General features: G+C 39.3%; 1 protein-coding gene and 1 long non-coding RNA gene across 2 annotated transcripts in view; one reads left to right on the forward strand and one right to left on the reverse strand.

Moving 5' to 3' along the window:
- Window positions 1-859: 859 nt before the first annotated feature.
- irf3 (interferon regulatory factor 3) lies at window positions 860-12,727 on the reverse strand. The gene is made up of 10 exons (XM_058407110.1): window positions 12,563-12,727; window positions 11,659-11,857; window positions 10,665-10,693; window positions 10,182-10,236; window positions 10,023-10,091; window positions 8,428-8,667; window positions 8,221-8,326; window positions 7,332-7,606; window positions 6,879-7,000; window positions 860-1,274 (listed from the first exon to the last, which is right to left on the reverse strand). Exons 1-10 carry the CDS (start codon window positions 12,725-12,727, stop codon window positions 1,158-1,160), a joined length of 1,377 nt encoding a protein of 458 aa, XP_058263093.1. The 3' UTR covers window positions 860-1,157.
- The window catches only part of LOC131364047 (uncharacterized), a 5,363-nt gene continuing 4,344 nt past the window's right edge, over window positions 12,672-13,690 (forward strand). The window contains exon 1 of the long non-coding RNA XR_009206416.1: window positions 12,672-12,812. This is a non-coding gene — a long non-coding RNA (uncharacterized LOC131364047). The remainder of the gene's footprint in view (window positions 12,813-13,690) is intronic.

Genomic DNA, 13,690 nt, shown 5'->3' on the forward strand with positions numbered 1-13,690 from the left:
ATGTTTATATTAAAAATGATCATTAAATTCACGCTGTTTGCTGTTGTTCAAGTAAGTAAACAGTATAACATCTTTGATGTTGGTGATTAGCATCACTGTGCTATGCACCACACCCTAATGCCAGGACCATTGGGCTAACTAATAGAGTTTAAAGAGAGGTTACTGTGTGAAAGGCATTATTTTTGTTTCCAGCATTTGCTTTCCAAAAGTTTCCATCCACCATGTCTTACTGGTATTCGGCCCTGTGGTAAACTTCATGTGGTGATGAGGAGTCTCCCACTCTCTCTCTCTCTCTCTCTCTCTCACACACACATAAACTCTAACCAGTGGTTCAGAGACAGAATATCATGTGGGAATCTTCACCGCCATAAACACAAACAGTCTGTGTGTTTACTCTTAACTAACTGCTGCTGTTGTTTTCCTTTTTATTTCCTCATGCTTTTTTGGTGGACATTTAATGTAACAATAAATCCATAAAAAAATTATAATGTGCTGTTTCTCGGTTGCCAGGAACAGATCGTGATGTTCTACAAAACTAATGTTCTCCTCTGTTCTGTGTTATTCTGCTTACACCACAGCAATCTGCCCACGATTACGATGTTTAACCGGTTCATGAATAACACCTCGAAAAAAATAACACTAGGATGAGTGCATTAATATTGACTTCTACTTGAGAAACGTGTGATTATGAGAATTAATAAACATAGGCAAACAAACATAAATGCTAGAACTTGGACCAATCTGTACAGAAATAAACTAAAATTCAAAAACTTCACTACATAATGTAATTGAACAGCATCTACGCACACCTCTTCACACTGTATTCATTTAAGCAACAATATCCATCCATAAGGTCCGATTAGACCCGGTAACAACATTCATTTTATTCCCATTCTTCTCTTTATTCATCCACAAACTTGAGCTTCACATACAGTATCATTAATTTGGTCTCTAAAATAAAAGCACTGCATGACACATAACATAATATTCACAGTAAAGATAATTAATGTCTTTTTCAATAGACCTGTTGAAAAAAATTAATTCATACTTTTGAATCCAGTTTTTTTTTTGTCTATTAAAAAGGAACCACCCCAACAATCATAGGTCAGTTATGCCTGGAGATCTCCAAGCTCCAGCTTTTCTCCATAAACCTGTGTCTAACACAGTTCCATCATCTGCTCCAAGGAAATCTGCAAGTCCATAGAGGACTGCAGCGAGGACGCACCGTTTACCGCAGCCATCTTCTTCAGGTCCTCCAGAGCGGTGAGGATCACCTACAAAGCCAAGAAGAGGGAAAAAAGAGATTCTTGAAGTGTGTGGATAGACTGAAGGATTGCTTATTTGTCAAACTGAATTCCTTTCAGAGAGTACAACTTGACCAATCTGTCTCAGCAGTGCAATAACAGTGAAGTCTTCCTTCTTCAAAAAATTCCTACTTCGGCTTAGTAACAGTGGCTGCGTTTACGCTGGGCATTAAAATGTGATCACTGTAATCCATTCAAGCAGATCAGCCAATGAGGATGCGCCGCATTTACACGTGTCAATAACACAGGCTTTTGTATCTGTATCTGTATATCTGATCTCTCTTTCCGGGGCAATATTGAAAAGCCTACAGAGGAAAAATGGCTCGGCGAAGTCGACCTGAAGAGGTGGGTTTTATTTTAAAAAACCTTTTCAGTGGCAATGTACGAGTCTCGACTGCCTCTGAACCAGGACATGTTGCTCTGATGATGTTCTGATCACAAACACGTTTACACTTTTTTGCCTATGGTGGACAACATCCAGATACAGGTCGCATATTAACCTGTAAACACAGCCAGAGACTCTCCTTCATAACATAGCTGTATCATGCTACCTGTGATTGATTACACATCATGAGCTGAAGGTTTTTCCTTATTTATTTCACTTATACCTCAGCACTGAGATGTACAATCATGCTGTTCGTTTAGTAACCGGTTTATATTAGTGTACACTCTGTATATTGAGGTTTCTATAGTAACAACTCATTCGCAAGGACGTCCTCACCCGTGGGTGGCCTAGCTCCACGTAATTGAAATGAATAAAAGAATTAGCAAAACATTTTGCCATTTACTAAAGGAAACTTGTCATAATTGAGAGTGTAAAGTTTTATATATCTAACATTGTGCTCAAGAACACACTGCAGGGCAGAAATGCCGGAGGTTTCTTCTTTATTAATACACAAAGCAAGATAAATCCAAACAACGCTGCAAAGCGCAAGTTAGGAACAAATACAAGCTCAAGATCCTCGACGGTTTGGCTGTGCACTAGGCAAAGCAACGTCACACTTAAATCTGAAACAGGACACGGACTGGATACAGGCTCTGTGATGCTGTGGTCAAACACACACTGGACGTATACTTAGCAAAGACTGTAACAAACACAAGGGTTTAAATGAGAGAATAAATCAAAGATGAAACTAAAAACGTGAAATCAATCAAGAAACAAGAAGGAGGCAGGAAATGACACAAGACATTGGGAGCAGAGACAGGACGGGAGTTGGGAGTTTTAGTGGACTGAGAGAGTGTCTTAATTGACCAAGAGAGTGTTTTAGTGGACCGAGTGAGTATTTTGGTGGACAGACTGAGTGTTTTAGTGGACTGAGAGAGTGTCTTAGTTGACCGAGAGAGTGTTTTAGTGGACCGAGTGAGTGTTTTAGTGGACAGAGTGAGTGTTTTAGTGGACAGAGTGAGTGTTTTAGTGGACAGAGTGAGTGTTTTAGTGGACAGAGTGAGTGTTTTAGTGGACAGAGTGAGTGTTTTAGTGGACTAAGTGAGTGTTTTAGTGGACTAAGTGAGTGTTTTAGTGGACTGAGTGAGTGTCTTAGTTGACCGAGAGAGTGTTTTAGTGGACAGAGTGAGTGTTTTAGTGGACTGTGAGAGTGTTTTAGTGGATTGAGTGAGTGTTTTAGTGGACAGAGTGAGTGTTTTAGTGGTCTGAGTGAGTGTTTTAGTGAACTGAGAGTGTTTTAGTGGACTGAGTGAGTGTTTTAGTGGACTAAGTGAGTGTTTTAGTGGACTAAGTGAGTGTTTTAGTGGACTGAGTGAGTGTTTTAGTGGACTGAGTGAGTGTTTTAGTGGTCTGAGTGAGTGTTTTAGTGAACTGAGAGTGTTTTAGTGGACTGAGTGAGTGTTTTAGTGGACCGAGAGAGTGTTTTAGTGAACTGTGAGAGTGTTTTAGTGGACTGAGAGAGTGTTTTAGTGGACTGAGAGAGTGTTTTAGTGGACTGAGAGAGTGTTTTAGTGGACTGAGAGAGTGTTTTAGTGGATTGAGTGAGTGTTTTAGTGGACCGAGTGAGTGTTTTAGTGGATTGAGTGAGTGTTTTAGTGGATTGAGTGAGTGTTTTAGTGGATTGAGTGAGTGTTTTAGTGGACAGAGTGAGTGTTTTAGTGGACCGAGTGAGTGTTTTAGTGGACCGAGTGAGTGTTTTAGTGGATTGAGTGAGTGTTTTAGTGGACAGAGTGAGTGTTTTAGTGGACCAAGTGAGTGTTTTAGTGGACCGAGTGAGTGTTTTAGTGGACCGAGTGAGTGTTTTAGTGGATTAAGTGAGTGTTTTAGTGGACCGAGTGAGTGTTTTAGTGGACCGAGTGAGTGTTTTAGTGGATTAAGTGAGTGTTTTAGTGGATTGAGTGAGTGTTTTAGTGGATTGAGTGAGTGTTTTAGTGGATTGAGTGAGTGTTTTAGTGGACCGAGTGAGTGTTTTAGTGGATTGAGTGAGTGTTTTAGTGGATTGAGTGAGTGTTTTAGTGGACCGAGTGAGTGTTTTAGTGGACCGAGTGAGTGTTTTAGTGGACCGAGTGAGTGTTTTAGTGGATTGAGTGAGTGTTTTAGTGGACAGAGTGAGTGTTTTAGTGGACCAAGTGAGTGTTTTAGTGGACCGAGTGAGTGTTTTAGTGGACCGAGTGAGTGTTTTAGTGGATTAAGTGAGTGTTTTAGTGGACCGAGTGAGTGTTTTAGTGGACCGAGTGAGTGTTTTAGTGGACCGAGTGAGTGTTTTAGTGGATTAAGTGAGTGTTTTAGTGGATTGAGTGAGTGTTTTAGTGGATTGAGTGAGTGTTTTAGTGGATTGAGTGAGTGTTTTAGTGGATTGAGTGAGTGTTTTAGTGGACCGAGTGAGTGTTTTAGTGGACCGAGTGAGTGTTTTAGTGGACTGAGTGAGTGTTTTAGTGGATTGAGTGAGTGTTTTAGTGGATTGAGTGAGTGTTTTAGTGGATTGAGAGAGTGTTTTAGTGGACCGAGTGAGTGTTTTAGTGGACTGACTGAGTGTTTTAGTGGATTGAGTGAGTGTTTTAGTGGATTGAGTGAGTGTTTTAGTGGATTGAGTGAGTGTTTTAGTGGATTGAGTGAGTGTTTTAGTGGACCGAGAGAGTGTTTTAGTGGACCGAGTGAGTGTTTTAGTGGACAAAGTTAGTGTTTTAGTGGACCGAGAGAGTGTTTTAGTGGACCGAGTGAGTGTTTTAGTGGACCGAGTGAGTGTTTTAGTGGACCGAGTGAGTGTTTTAGTGGACCGAGTGAGTGTTTTAGTGGACCGAGTGAGTGTTTTAGTGGACCAAGTGAGTGTTTTAGTGGACCGAGTGAGTGTTTTAGTGGACCGAGTGAGTGTTTTAGTGGACCGAGTGAGTGTTTTAGTGGACAGAGTGAGTGTTTTAGTGGACCGAGTGAGTGTTTTAGTGGACCGAGTGAGTGTTTTAGTGGATTAAGTGAGTGTTTTAGTGGACCGAGTGAGTGTTTTAGTGGACTGACTGAGTGTTTTAGTGGACAGAGTGAGTGTTTTAGTGGACTGAGTGAGTGTTTTAGTGGACCGAGTGAGTGTTTTAGTGGACCGAGTGAGTGTTTTAGTGGACAGAGTGAGTGTTTTAGTGGACAGAGTGAGTGTTTTAGTGGACTGAGTGAGTGTTTTAGTGGATTGAGTGAGTGTTTTAGTGGATTGAGTGAGTGTTTTAGTGGATTGAGTGAGTGTTTTAGTGGATTGAGTGAGTGTTTTAGTGGATTGAGTGAGTGTTTTAGTGGACCGAGAGAGTGTTTTAGTGGACTGAGTGAGTGTTTTAGTGGATTGAGTGAGTGTTTTAGTGGACTGATTGAGTGTTTTAGTGGACCGATTGAGTGTTTTAGTGGACAAAGTTAGTGTTTTAGTGGACCGAGAGAGTGTTTTAGTGGACTGAGTGAGTGTTTTAGTGGATTGAGTGACTGTTTTAGTGGACAGAGTGAGTGTTTTAGTGGACCGAGTGAGTGTTTTAGTGGACTGAGTGACTGTTTTAGTGGACAGAGTGAGTGTTTTAGTGGACAGAGTGAGTGTTTTAGTGGATTGAGTGAGTGTTTTAGTGGACCGAGAGAGTGTTTTAGTGGATTGAGTGAGTGTTTTAGTGGACAGAGTGAGTGTTTTAGTGGACAGAGTGAGTGTTTTAGTGGACCGAGAGAGTGTTTTAGTGGACAGAGTGAGTGTTTTAGTGGACAGAGTGAGTGTTTTAGTGGACAGAGTGAGTGTTTTAGTGGACTGAGTGAGTGTTTTAGTGGACTGAGTGAGTGTTTTAGTGGACAGAGTGAGTGTTTTAGTGGACAGAGTGAGTGTTTTAGTGGACCGAGTGAGTGTTTTAGTGGACTGAGTGACTGTTTTAGTGGATTGAGTGAGTGTTTTAGTGGACAGAGTGAGTGTTTTAGTGGACAGAGTGAGTGTTTTAGTGGACAGATTGAGTGTTTTAGTGGACCGAGTGAGTGTTTTAGTGGACAGAGTGAGTGTTTTAGTGGATTGAGTGAGTGTTTTAGTGGACAAAGTGAGTGTTTTAGTGGACAGAGTGAGTGTTTTAGTGGACAGAGTGAGTGTTTTAGTGGACCGAGTGAGTGTTTTAGTGGACAGAGTGAGTGTTTTAGTGGACAGAGTGAGTGTTTTAGTGGATTGAGTGAGTGTTTTAGTGGACAAAGTGAGTGTTTTAGTGGATTGAGTGAGTGTTTTAGTGGACAGAGTGAGTGTTTTAGTGGATTGAGTGAGTGTTTTAGTGGACAAAGTGAGTGTTTTAGTGGATTGAGTGAGTGTTTTAGTGGATTGAGTGAGTGTTTTAGTGGACAAAGTGAGTGTTTTAGTGGACCGAGAGAGTGTTTTAGTGGACTGAGAGAGTGTTTCGGTGGAATGAGTGGACAGCTCATCATAAATGTTTGAGTTACTGTAGCCGGTCTGACCATTCACTACTGATTTCTCTCATCCACAATGATCTCAGAACTACTGCTCTTAATTATTACACCATTCTGACTCAACTCTAGAGATTGTTATGTATGAAAATCCCCAGAGATTTCCATCAGTTATAGAAATACTCAGCTCTTCAGGCACTGACAATCAAGCTAACTGTGAACTTCACGTGAAGCTGCTTCTTGTATCTGCATGATTTTATATGCTGAGACACGATTGGCTGATTAGACCATTGTAATACTAATAAAATGCTAAGTGAGTTTAGATGTTTAAGAAGCACAGTGTGATCATCTCTGTTGCTCGGAGGCTGGATGATATAGGAAAAGACTCCAGGACAGGGTAGCATGATATGACCTGAGACTAACCCGTTACTAACTCTAAAATCAGTTCTTTAACAGACATAAAACAGGCATAAAACTTTAGGCCAGTCTGTATCATGGCTATATGATAACAATCACCTTAATCACCTTTTTTGATTAAATGGAAGTGGCCCAGAAACAAGGAAATGAGCACAAATCCTTTAACAATGCTTATTGTTAATAAATCGGATTATTATACTGTTGATTTATTATGAAGTCTGACCTTCAGTTATATGTCACAATCTCCTGAAAGTGACACCGGAGGTGGAACTTCAAGCTCATGGTTTCAGAATTTGTATGTAAAAAGCATGCCTCGTTACCTCGATCATGATCAGCTTCTTCTCCCATGGTTTGTTCTTGGGGTCGGGCCACTGCTGTCCCAGAAAGAAGTAGAGCGAGTACGAAGGAGACGGTCCACGGTTCTGAATAAAATTCATCATGCCTGGTGGATCAACACACAAGCCGACATTAAACGTCATCATCCAACAAGCTTGACATTAAAAAAGGGAAGAGAATGGAATGAAAGAAGCTGCATGAATACCACAGTTACCATAGCAACAATATTTCCCATCTGATTTCACATAAAATTGTATTTTAATACTATAATATAAAGCTATATTATAAGTAAAGAAGAAAGAAAATCTCAGAGTGCTTGGACATTAGCTTTTAGAGAAATTAGGATTGCTTGGATTAGTTTTTAGAGGAAAAGGTTTTACTATGATGTTAATAATCATTCATTTTTAATCTTTAACATTTCAGACATGTTTACTCACCCAGTACAAATTCTTTAAGGGCAAAGATGGGCTCTGGCTGGTTTTTGGACAGAGGTCTGGCTATGGCTTTTTGCTCGTGTTTGTCTAGTCCCCAGTAAGCACGACTGTCTCCCCAACGATAACCCAACAGCATGCCGCCCTCCCGCCTCACCTCCAACCCACCCAGATTATTCAAAATTGACTGGGTTGACTGGGCCTGGATCTGGTCCAGTATAGACTCTGTGCTGGGGAGCTGCACAACAGGGAGCAGGCTTTCCATTAGTTTCGGGTCATTCCTAAAAAGAAGCACAGGATTCCCTCATATTAGTAATATAAATTAATTAATTAAATAAATAAATAAATAAATAAATAGATTGTAAATAATTGTAAATAATTAATAATATTGTGTTAAACTATTAATATTTTTTTAAACATTAAATGTCAAAAAATATTAGTTGAAATATATGGGAAATAATTTACCAGCTATTATTTACCTCAAATAAACAGACACTAGACATTAGATGCACATGAACCTTATCAGCTAGCTGCACATTACCTGGAATATTTACTGAAATCCTAACTAAGACATCGTCTAGAGTGACATACGTGACATTATTCAGCTACAAATGAGCCATGATAGCCCAATCATGATTTAGCATGATAGCCCAATTATGGCTAAAAAATCCAAAGTGATCCAAAAAAATAAAGAAAAAGCTGGAATATTAATGAGAAAAAAAATAAGCCAAAATATCTGATGATAAATTAACCAAAGCAAGCAAACAAAAAAGAGAAGGGGTATAAAAAAAAAAATATATATATATATATATATATATATATATATTTATATATATATATATATATATATTTATATATATATATATATATTTTTTTTATAGTGATGCTTTGTTACCTAAACATTACACAGAAACCGTCCTCGTTCTCCACCACCTGCTGTAACACCTGCTTCCCTCTGTAATAAATGTTCACCTTAAAATGTGTCCCAAACTGGGTGGAGCCTAAAAGCAGACACAAACAGCCACCATGGCAAGACATGAGAACACGTGTGACTGTCAGAGACAAATCGCTGTCATTTGTAAGACGAAGGCAGCCGTCATGCCTGAGTCGTTAGAAGTGGACTGCACGGGCAGTTGCGGCTCCTGCGGCGTGGGCTGCTGCGTGCCCATGAAGGCACCCTCTGGTGGAGAATATTGGCACAGAGCCAAAGCACCTTCAGTGGGAGAGAACTGTCCTGCGCTGGCCTCGGCTCTATCGGGTGGAGAAAGGTGGTGCATGGAAAGGTGGTTCATGGGAAGTTGGACTGGATCCATAACGAAGACTGCCTGATCTGAAGGCATCTCTGTGGACAGAAAAATAACTAGTATTAGAATAGAAAGTTTACAAATTGTTTTCTCGGACGAATGACGTCCAGCTAAAATCCTGAACGTTATGCTATGAGTTTGAGACGTTATTTTGAGGCTTACAGAATGACAATAGCAGCAGCCTCTGGATCTGTATCTTCTGCATTTTTAGTGTTTATTGTACCAACATCTGAATTCGGATTGGTTGTGGCCTAAACCAGAAGGTTGTTAATAAAATATGAACCCACGACTCAAAAACAGGAGAAAACAGTGCAACACATCTGGCCACAATATATCCCAACAAATGATTTGGTTCTATTTCCCAAAATATAAACAGACTAGTAGCTTAAACCACGTGACTCTGACTACACAGATAAGGGATGAACGAGAGAGCATTAAATATATCCTGCAGGGACTCTAGTTGTAACTATGTATGTTGGATCTAAACAACTGCACAGTTGAAAACTTACACTTAAATTGATTCCATTACAAGATTTCTGGAAACTCAGTAATGAACTTCCTGATTTATAAAACTGGTTTAGCACAAATGCGTTGCATAATCTTGTGCACTTTATTAATGTTTCCATTCATTGACTTGAAGTTCCAACTTATTACTCAATACAACTGTGTATGATTCAGTAACTGAAGTGAAACAGGAACAGATGACGTTTCCTTAGTTCTAAGGAAAAGGAAAGAATTTTTTTTTAGGTGTTTATGACCATAGAAACATTGTGTCAGCATGTTTTGGGGGGATTTTATGAACAGGACACTAAAATCTTTCGTGTCAATATTTGACCCTCTGAGACAACAGCGCCCCCTGGTGTGGCCGAGGGGGATTTTTTTGTATTTTAAAACACAGGTGAATGACGTGTTGCTTTACTTACACGTGACTTTGACCAAAAATTACAGAAAGGTACAAAAAAAACCCGACATAGGCGGAAAAGGAAAGTGCTGATAAGCAAGAGGTAAGAGGAGAAAGGGCAGGAATAAGACAAATGGATTATGTTATGTTAACTCGAAGAGCCACTCCAGGACAGCAGAAGAACCTGCAGTGTTTAACTCTAGTCAGGCGAGAAGAGGAATCTGAATCTATAGTGAGCACAGGCTTTCTGAAGATTTTAAAAACCTCACCTGGTCTGATGAAATGAGGCTCTTAACAATGTACACTGTCTCAAAGCAGCTTTACAGAAGTATAGAAACATAGAAAAAAGTTTAAAGTTAAGTTACTATTTATTCTTAAAATCTACTCCTAATGAGCAAGTCTGAGGCAATGGTGGCGAGGAAAAACTCCCTGAGACGATATGAGGAAGAAACCTTAAGAGCTTGACATGTATAACATGTAAACTTTTCGTACCTGGTGGAGTTTCAACGATATTCAGATCCGCGAGGCACTGCTGCAGCAAATCATGATGCATGTTCCCGTCTGAGAACCGAAACAGATCATAAAGACAAGAATAATACACAATACAAGCATGCAAATCAAAGCATGTACATGTCATCATCCTCGTCTTACCTGGAAACAGCTCGTCTTCTTCCAGGTACAGGACAGCATCTTGAGAAAGTTCGACCTAGTAATGAAACAACAGCACTAGCTTTAGTTAACTAGTCGTTAGGACACAATAACACAATAACTTTAACATAACCAAAGTGACCTATCAGACATTTTCAATCATGATAAACTAATGAATCATTTTAAAGCCAGAAGTCTGATCTAAAATAAGTCTGTTGGCGTTCCGTGTGGTGTTTTTCCCTTTGCTGGATAACCTTACACAGGATTTTACTGGTTGAAGATCAAATATGAGCTGCTTTTTAGATGATCATGCACTTTCAGCATCTTAGAGAGCAGAAATAGGTTTGATATCAGCATTTACTTTAAAGACAGAAACATTTGTATGGGAAAAAGTCCACAACAAAACAAACACGGATTCCATTTTCTTTCTGGTAAAAAGGAAATTGATGAGGAAATATAAGGTGTAGGTATATGCGCAAAACTCACATTGCAAGCCGAAGAATCGTCAGAAGATGCTGAAGATCACAAACAAAGAAAAGAAGAGAAAAAAACAGTCAATATCATTTGTGTAAAAAATGTCAGAGAGAAACTCAAGCAAATGTTCTAAACACCCGAGATTAATAATAATGTAATGGTACAAAAGCTGTATTTAAAATACAAATGATTTAATTAATAGTGCTTCAATTAATAGCTGTTGCAAATGGCACCATTAAACATCTAGACGGCGAGCGTAAGCAGTGTGTAATTAGCGCCAGCTAGCAGAACTTTCTTGGTGTGCATCATGAAGCTCGCAGGATGAATTCATGGTGCATTGGTGAAGACTGGAGTGTGTCAGGTGTCGTGTGGTGCTGCATTTATTTATTTATCTTCAGTAGCTGTGGTGTTTTGTGTAAATGACTGATGTGGTCCTATTTTGGGGGGGTCAAGTAATTGCAAAATATTAGCTAACATATATTTTATAACCCTTGACCAGAAGATCATGGTTCAAGCCCCAGCACTGCCAAGCTGCCATCGTTATGCCCTTGAGCCAGGCCCCCAACCCCACCCTGCTCCAGAGGTGCTGCATCATGGCTGACCCTGCGCTCTGACCCCAATCCCTAAGGAGGGGATATGTGAAGAAAGATTTTCACTGTGCAGTAATGTATATGTGACAAATAAAGACAAGAAGAAGAAGAAGCTACAATTATAGTAGTATTGTTATTTTATAGGATTTTTTTACAGTCCTAATGCACACCAAGAAAGTCCTGCTTAGTAGCTTGTACTAAAGTTCTACCATAGTATTACATACTGCTTATGTGTGCTGTCTAGATGTTTATTAGCATCATTAGCCAGAATCCTGTTTTTTTTTTTTTTTTTTACATAATAATAAATTGTTCTCTCTCTAAATGTCGGTATAAAACTCAAGCATGTTTGCCACGACTAATATAAATATTCAATATGTCAATATTTATCATTGTTCCTACAGGTACTATTCAGGTACCTTCAAAGCAAGACGTAGGCTCTGGACAGCCAGACTGGGTGTCATCTGGCCAGGAGAAGATTTTGTGAGGATTAGCAGTATCGTTCTTGTTATCTTTCACCATCTTGAATCCTCGGGCTCTGAGAGCGCTGCGGAAGTTTCTTTTCCACACCGAGTTGTCGCCTTGGATCTGGCCGTTGGAGCCGGTCTGTGCCCAGGCCTGCGTCAAGAAGAAGATCAAAGGAATAGAAAGGGACTTAAGGCAGCAATTCAACTAACAAAACTGATCTGTGTAGAAAAAATTACATCACAGATTCAAGGCTCGACAAACTGTGATATGTTTTTTGTGTTTAGGGGTTGTGTTCACTATATGAAGCACTGTGTGTGTGTGTGTGTGTTTCACTTGGTGGAAATATTAGTAACATCGAGACATACAACATACAAACATACAGCATCATTCTGTTTCTTCTTCCTCCTCTACATAATAATAATAATAATAATAATAATAATAATAATAATACTTATTATTATTATTATTATTATTATCAATGACATTGATCTGATTCTGAAGATCAGTATTGGTCCAAAACCATTAAAAAATGCTGGATCAAATTAAAAAAAAAAAAAAAATTAATTTGCTCTGATAACAAATAGAAAAGAAAAATATATATGGAAGTAGATATTCATATTTTAACATTAACTTTATTAAAGACACCTGACTGTGTTTTACATTAGGAACGACTGAATTAGACGTATCTGCAGTGTAACTGATCGTTTTTATGTATTTTTTATAGCATGTTTTTTTTGTAGCATGTTTTACAAAGTGCTTTACGTAAAAAAAACGTCTTTCACCTCTAACACATTTAATGGTCATTTATGAAACCATCAATAAGTTAACTCTAGAAAGCTAACCAAAGCAATTCACCCTGAATATGAGGATGTCATCACTGTTGGAGTCCTGCCTCAAAGCGTGCTTCCAAGGAATGCTGAATTGTGTGCATTCCTGGTCGACCCAGTGAACGCCGGGGTATTGTCCACAATCGATCTGCTGCTTCAGCCAAGGAATGAAGAGTGGTTTGGGCTGAGCCATTGGAGCAGAGTGGTGTCGTAAACTCAGACAAATCAGTACCGATACCACACGGGTGAATTTCTGGAGAAGATGGAAATATGGAAGAGTTAAGTTACAAAATCTTAATCTTCATCTTTACTTTTCTGTACATACAAAGAAATTAAAAAATTGGACTATTTTGTAAATAGTCTGTATTTTAAACTTGTTTACATTACTTTATTGTAAATAATCTAAATTTTACACTTGTTTACAGTCTGTATTTTACACTTGTTGACATTACTTTATTGTAAACAGTCCGTATTTGACACTTGTTTACCTTACTTTATAGTAAATAGTCTATGTTTACACCGCTGTAGCCTACAGTAAATGTATAAATGTAAAGTGTGGTGTTTTGAAAGATTTCTTCCCACACATCTATACAAGCAAATATTATCTAACGAGAAGAAAAACTTTAGGTTTACTTCTTATTTTTAATAAATAAAAACATCGACCCTTTTAAAGGCTGTGGCCTAAAACATAAGCACGCGCTCCGCCCCGAAGATTACTTCATTCTCCACAGCTGAACTTCTGTCTGATTTCTGAACCATGACCAGATTCCTCGGACTTACCTCATCGAGGTTAAGGGGCAGTGAATGGGTCAGGTAATGCCTAAAGAGCTGCAGCAGACAGGATTCACTTCACGCTGTGTGTCGAGAGAAACACGGCGAATTCAGTCGGTTTACACAGCGAGGAATACTGCGGTCGGGAGCAAACGGAGCGGACAGATAGGGCACTAGTTAGGGCAGAGAAGCGGTTATTGGTGTGGTGTTGGTGTAGGGCACCTCTGTAGTACGCAGGCCTGAAGTTGGCAACTGAGCCACCATTTCTAGGGAAATCCGTCTGTATCGGTTTCGCTTTCGAGTTCCAACGTCACCTCGCCTTTCTCTAAACCTCAGGAAATAACCTGTCTCAGACGTCACAGGACATTAAAGACAACAACACACA

Source organism: Hemibagrus wyckioides, linkage group LG13, assembly GCF_019097595.1.
Source record: "Hemibagrus wyckioides isolate EC202008001 linkage group LG13, SWU_Hwy_1.0, whole genome shotgun sequence".
Taxonomy (NCBI): domain Eukaryota; kingdom Metazoa; phylum Chordata; class Actinopteri; order Siluriformes; family Bagridae; genus Hemibagrus; species Hemibagrus wyckioides.

Excerpts from the sequence above, each read along its gene's own strand:
- irf3 (XM_058407110.1), bottom strand. The coding sequence starts at position 12,727 with ATGGCTCAGCCCAAACCACTCTTCATTCCTTGGCTGAAGCAGCAGATC. Across the intron at positions 8,327-8,427 it reads GTCCACTTCTAACGACTCAG|GCTCCACCCAGTTTGGGACA; the intron begins GCATGACGGCTG and ends GTCTGCTTTTAG. Across the intron at positions 7,001-7,331 it reads CCTTAAAGAATTTGTACTGG|GCATGATGAATTTTATTCAG; the intron begins GTGAGTAAACAT and ends TTGATCCACCAG.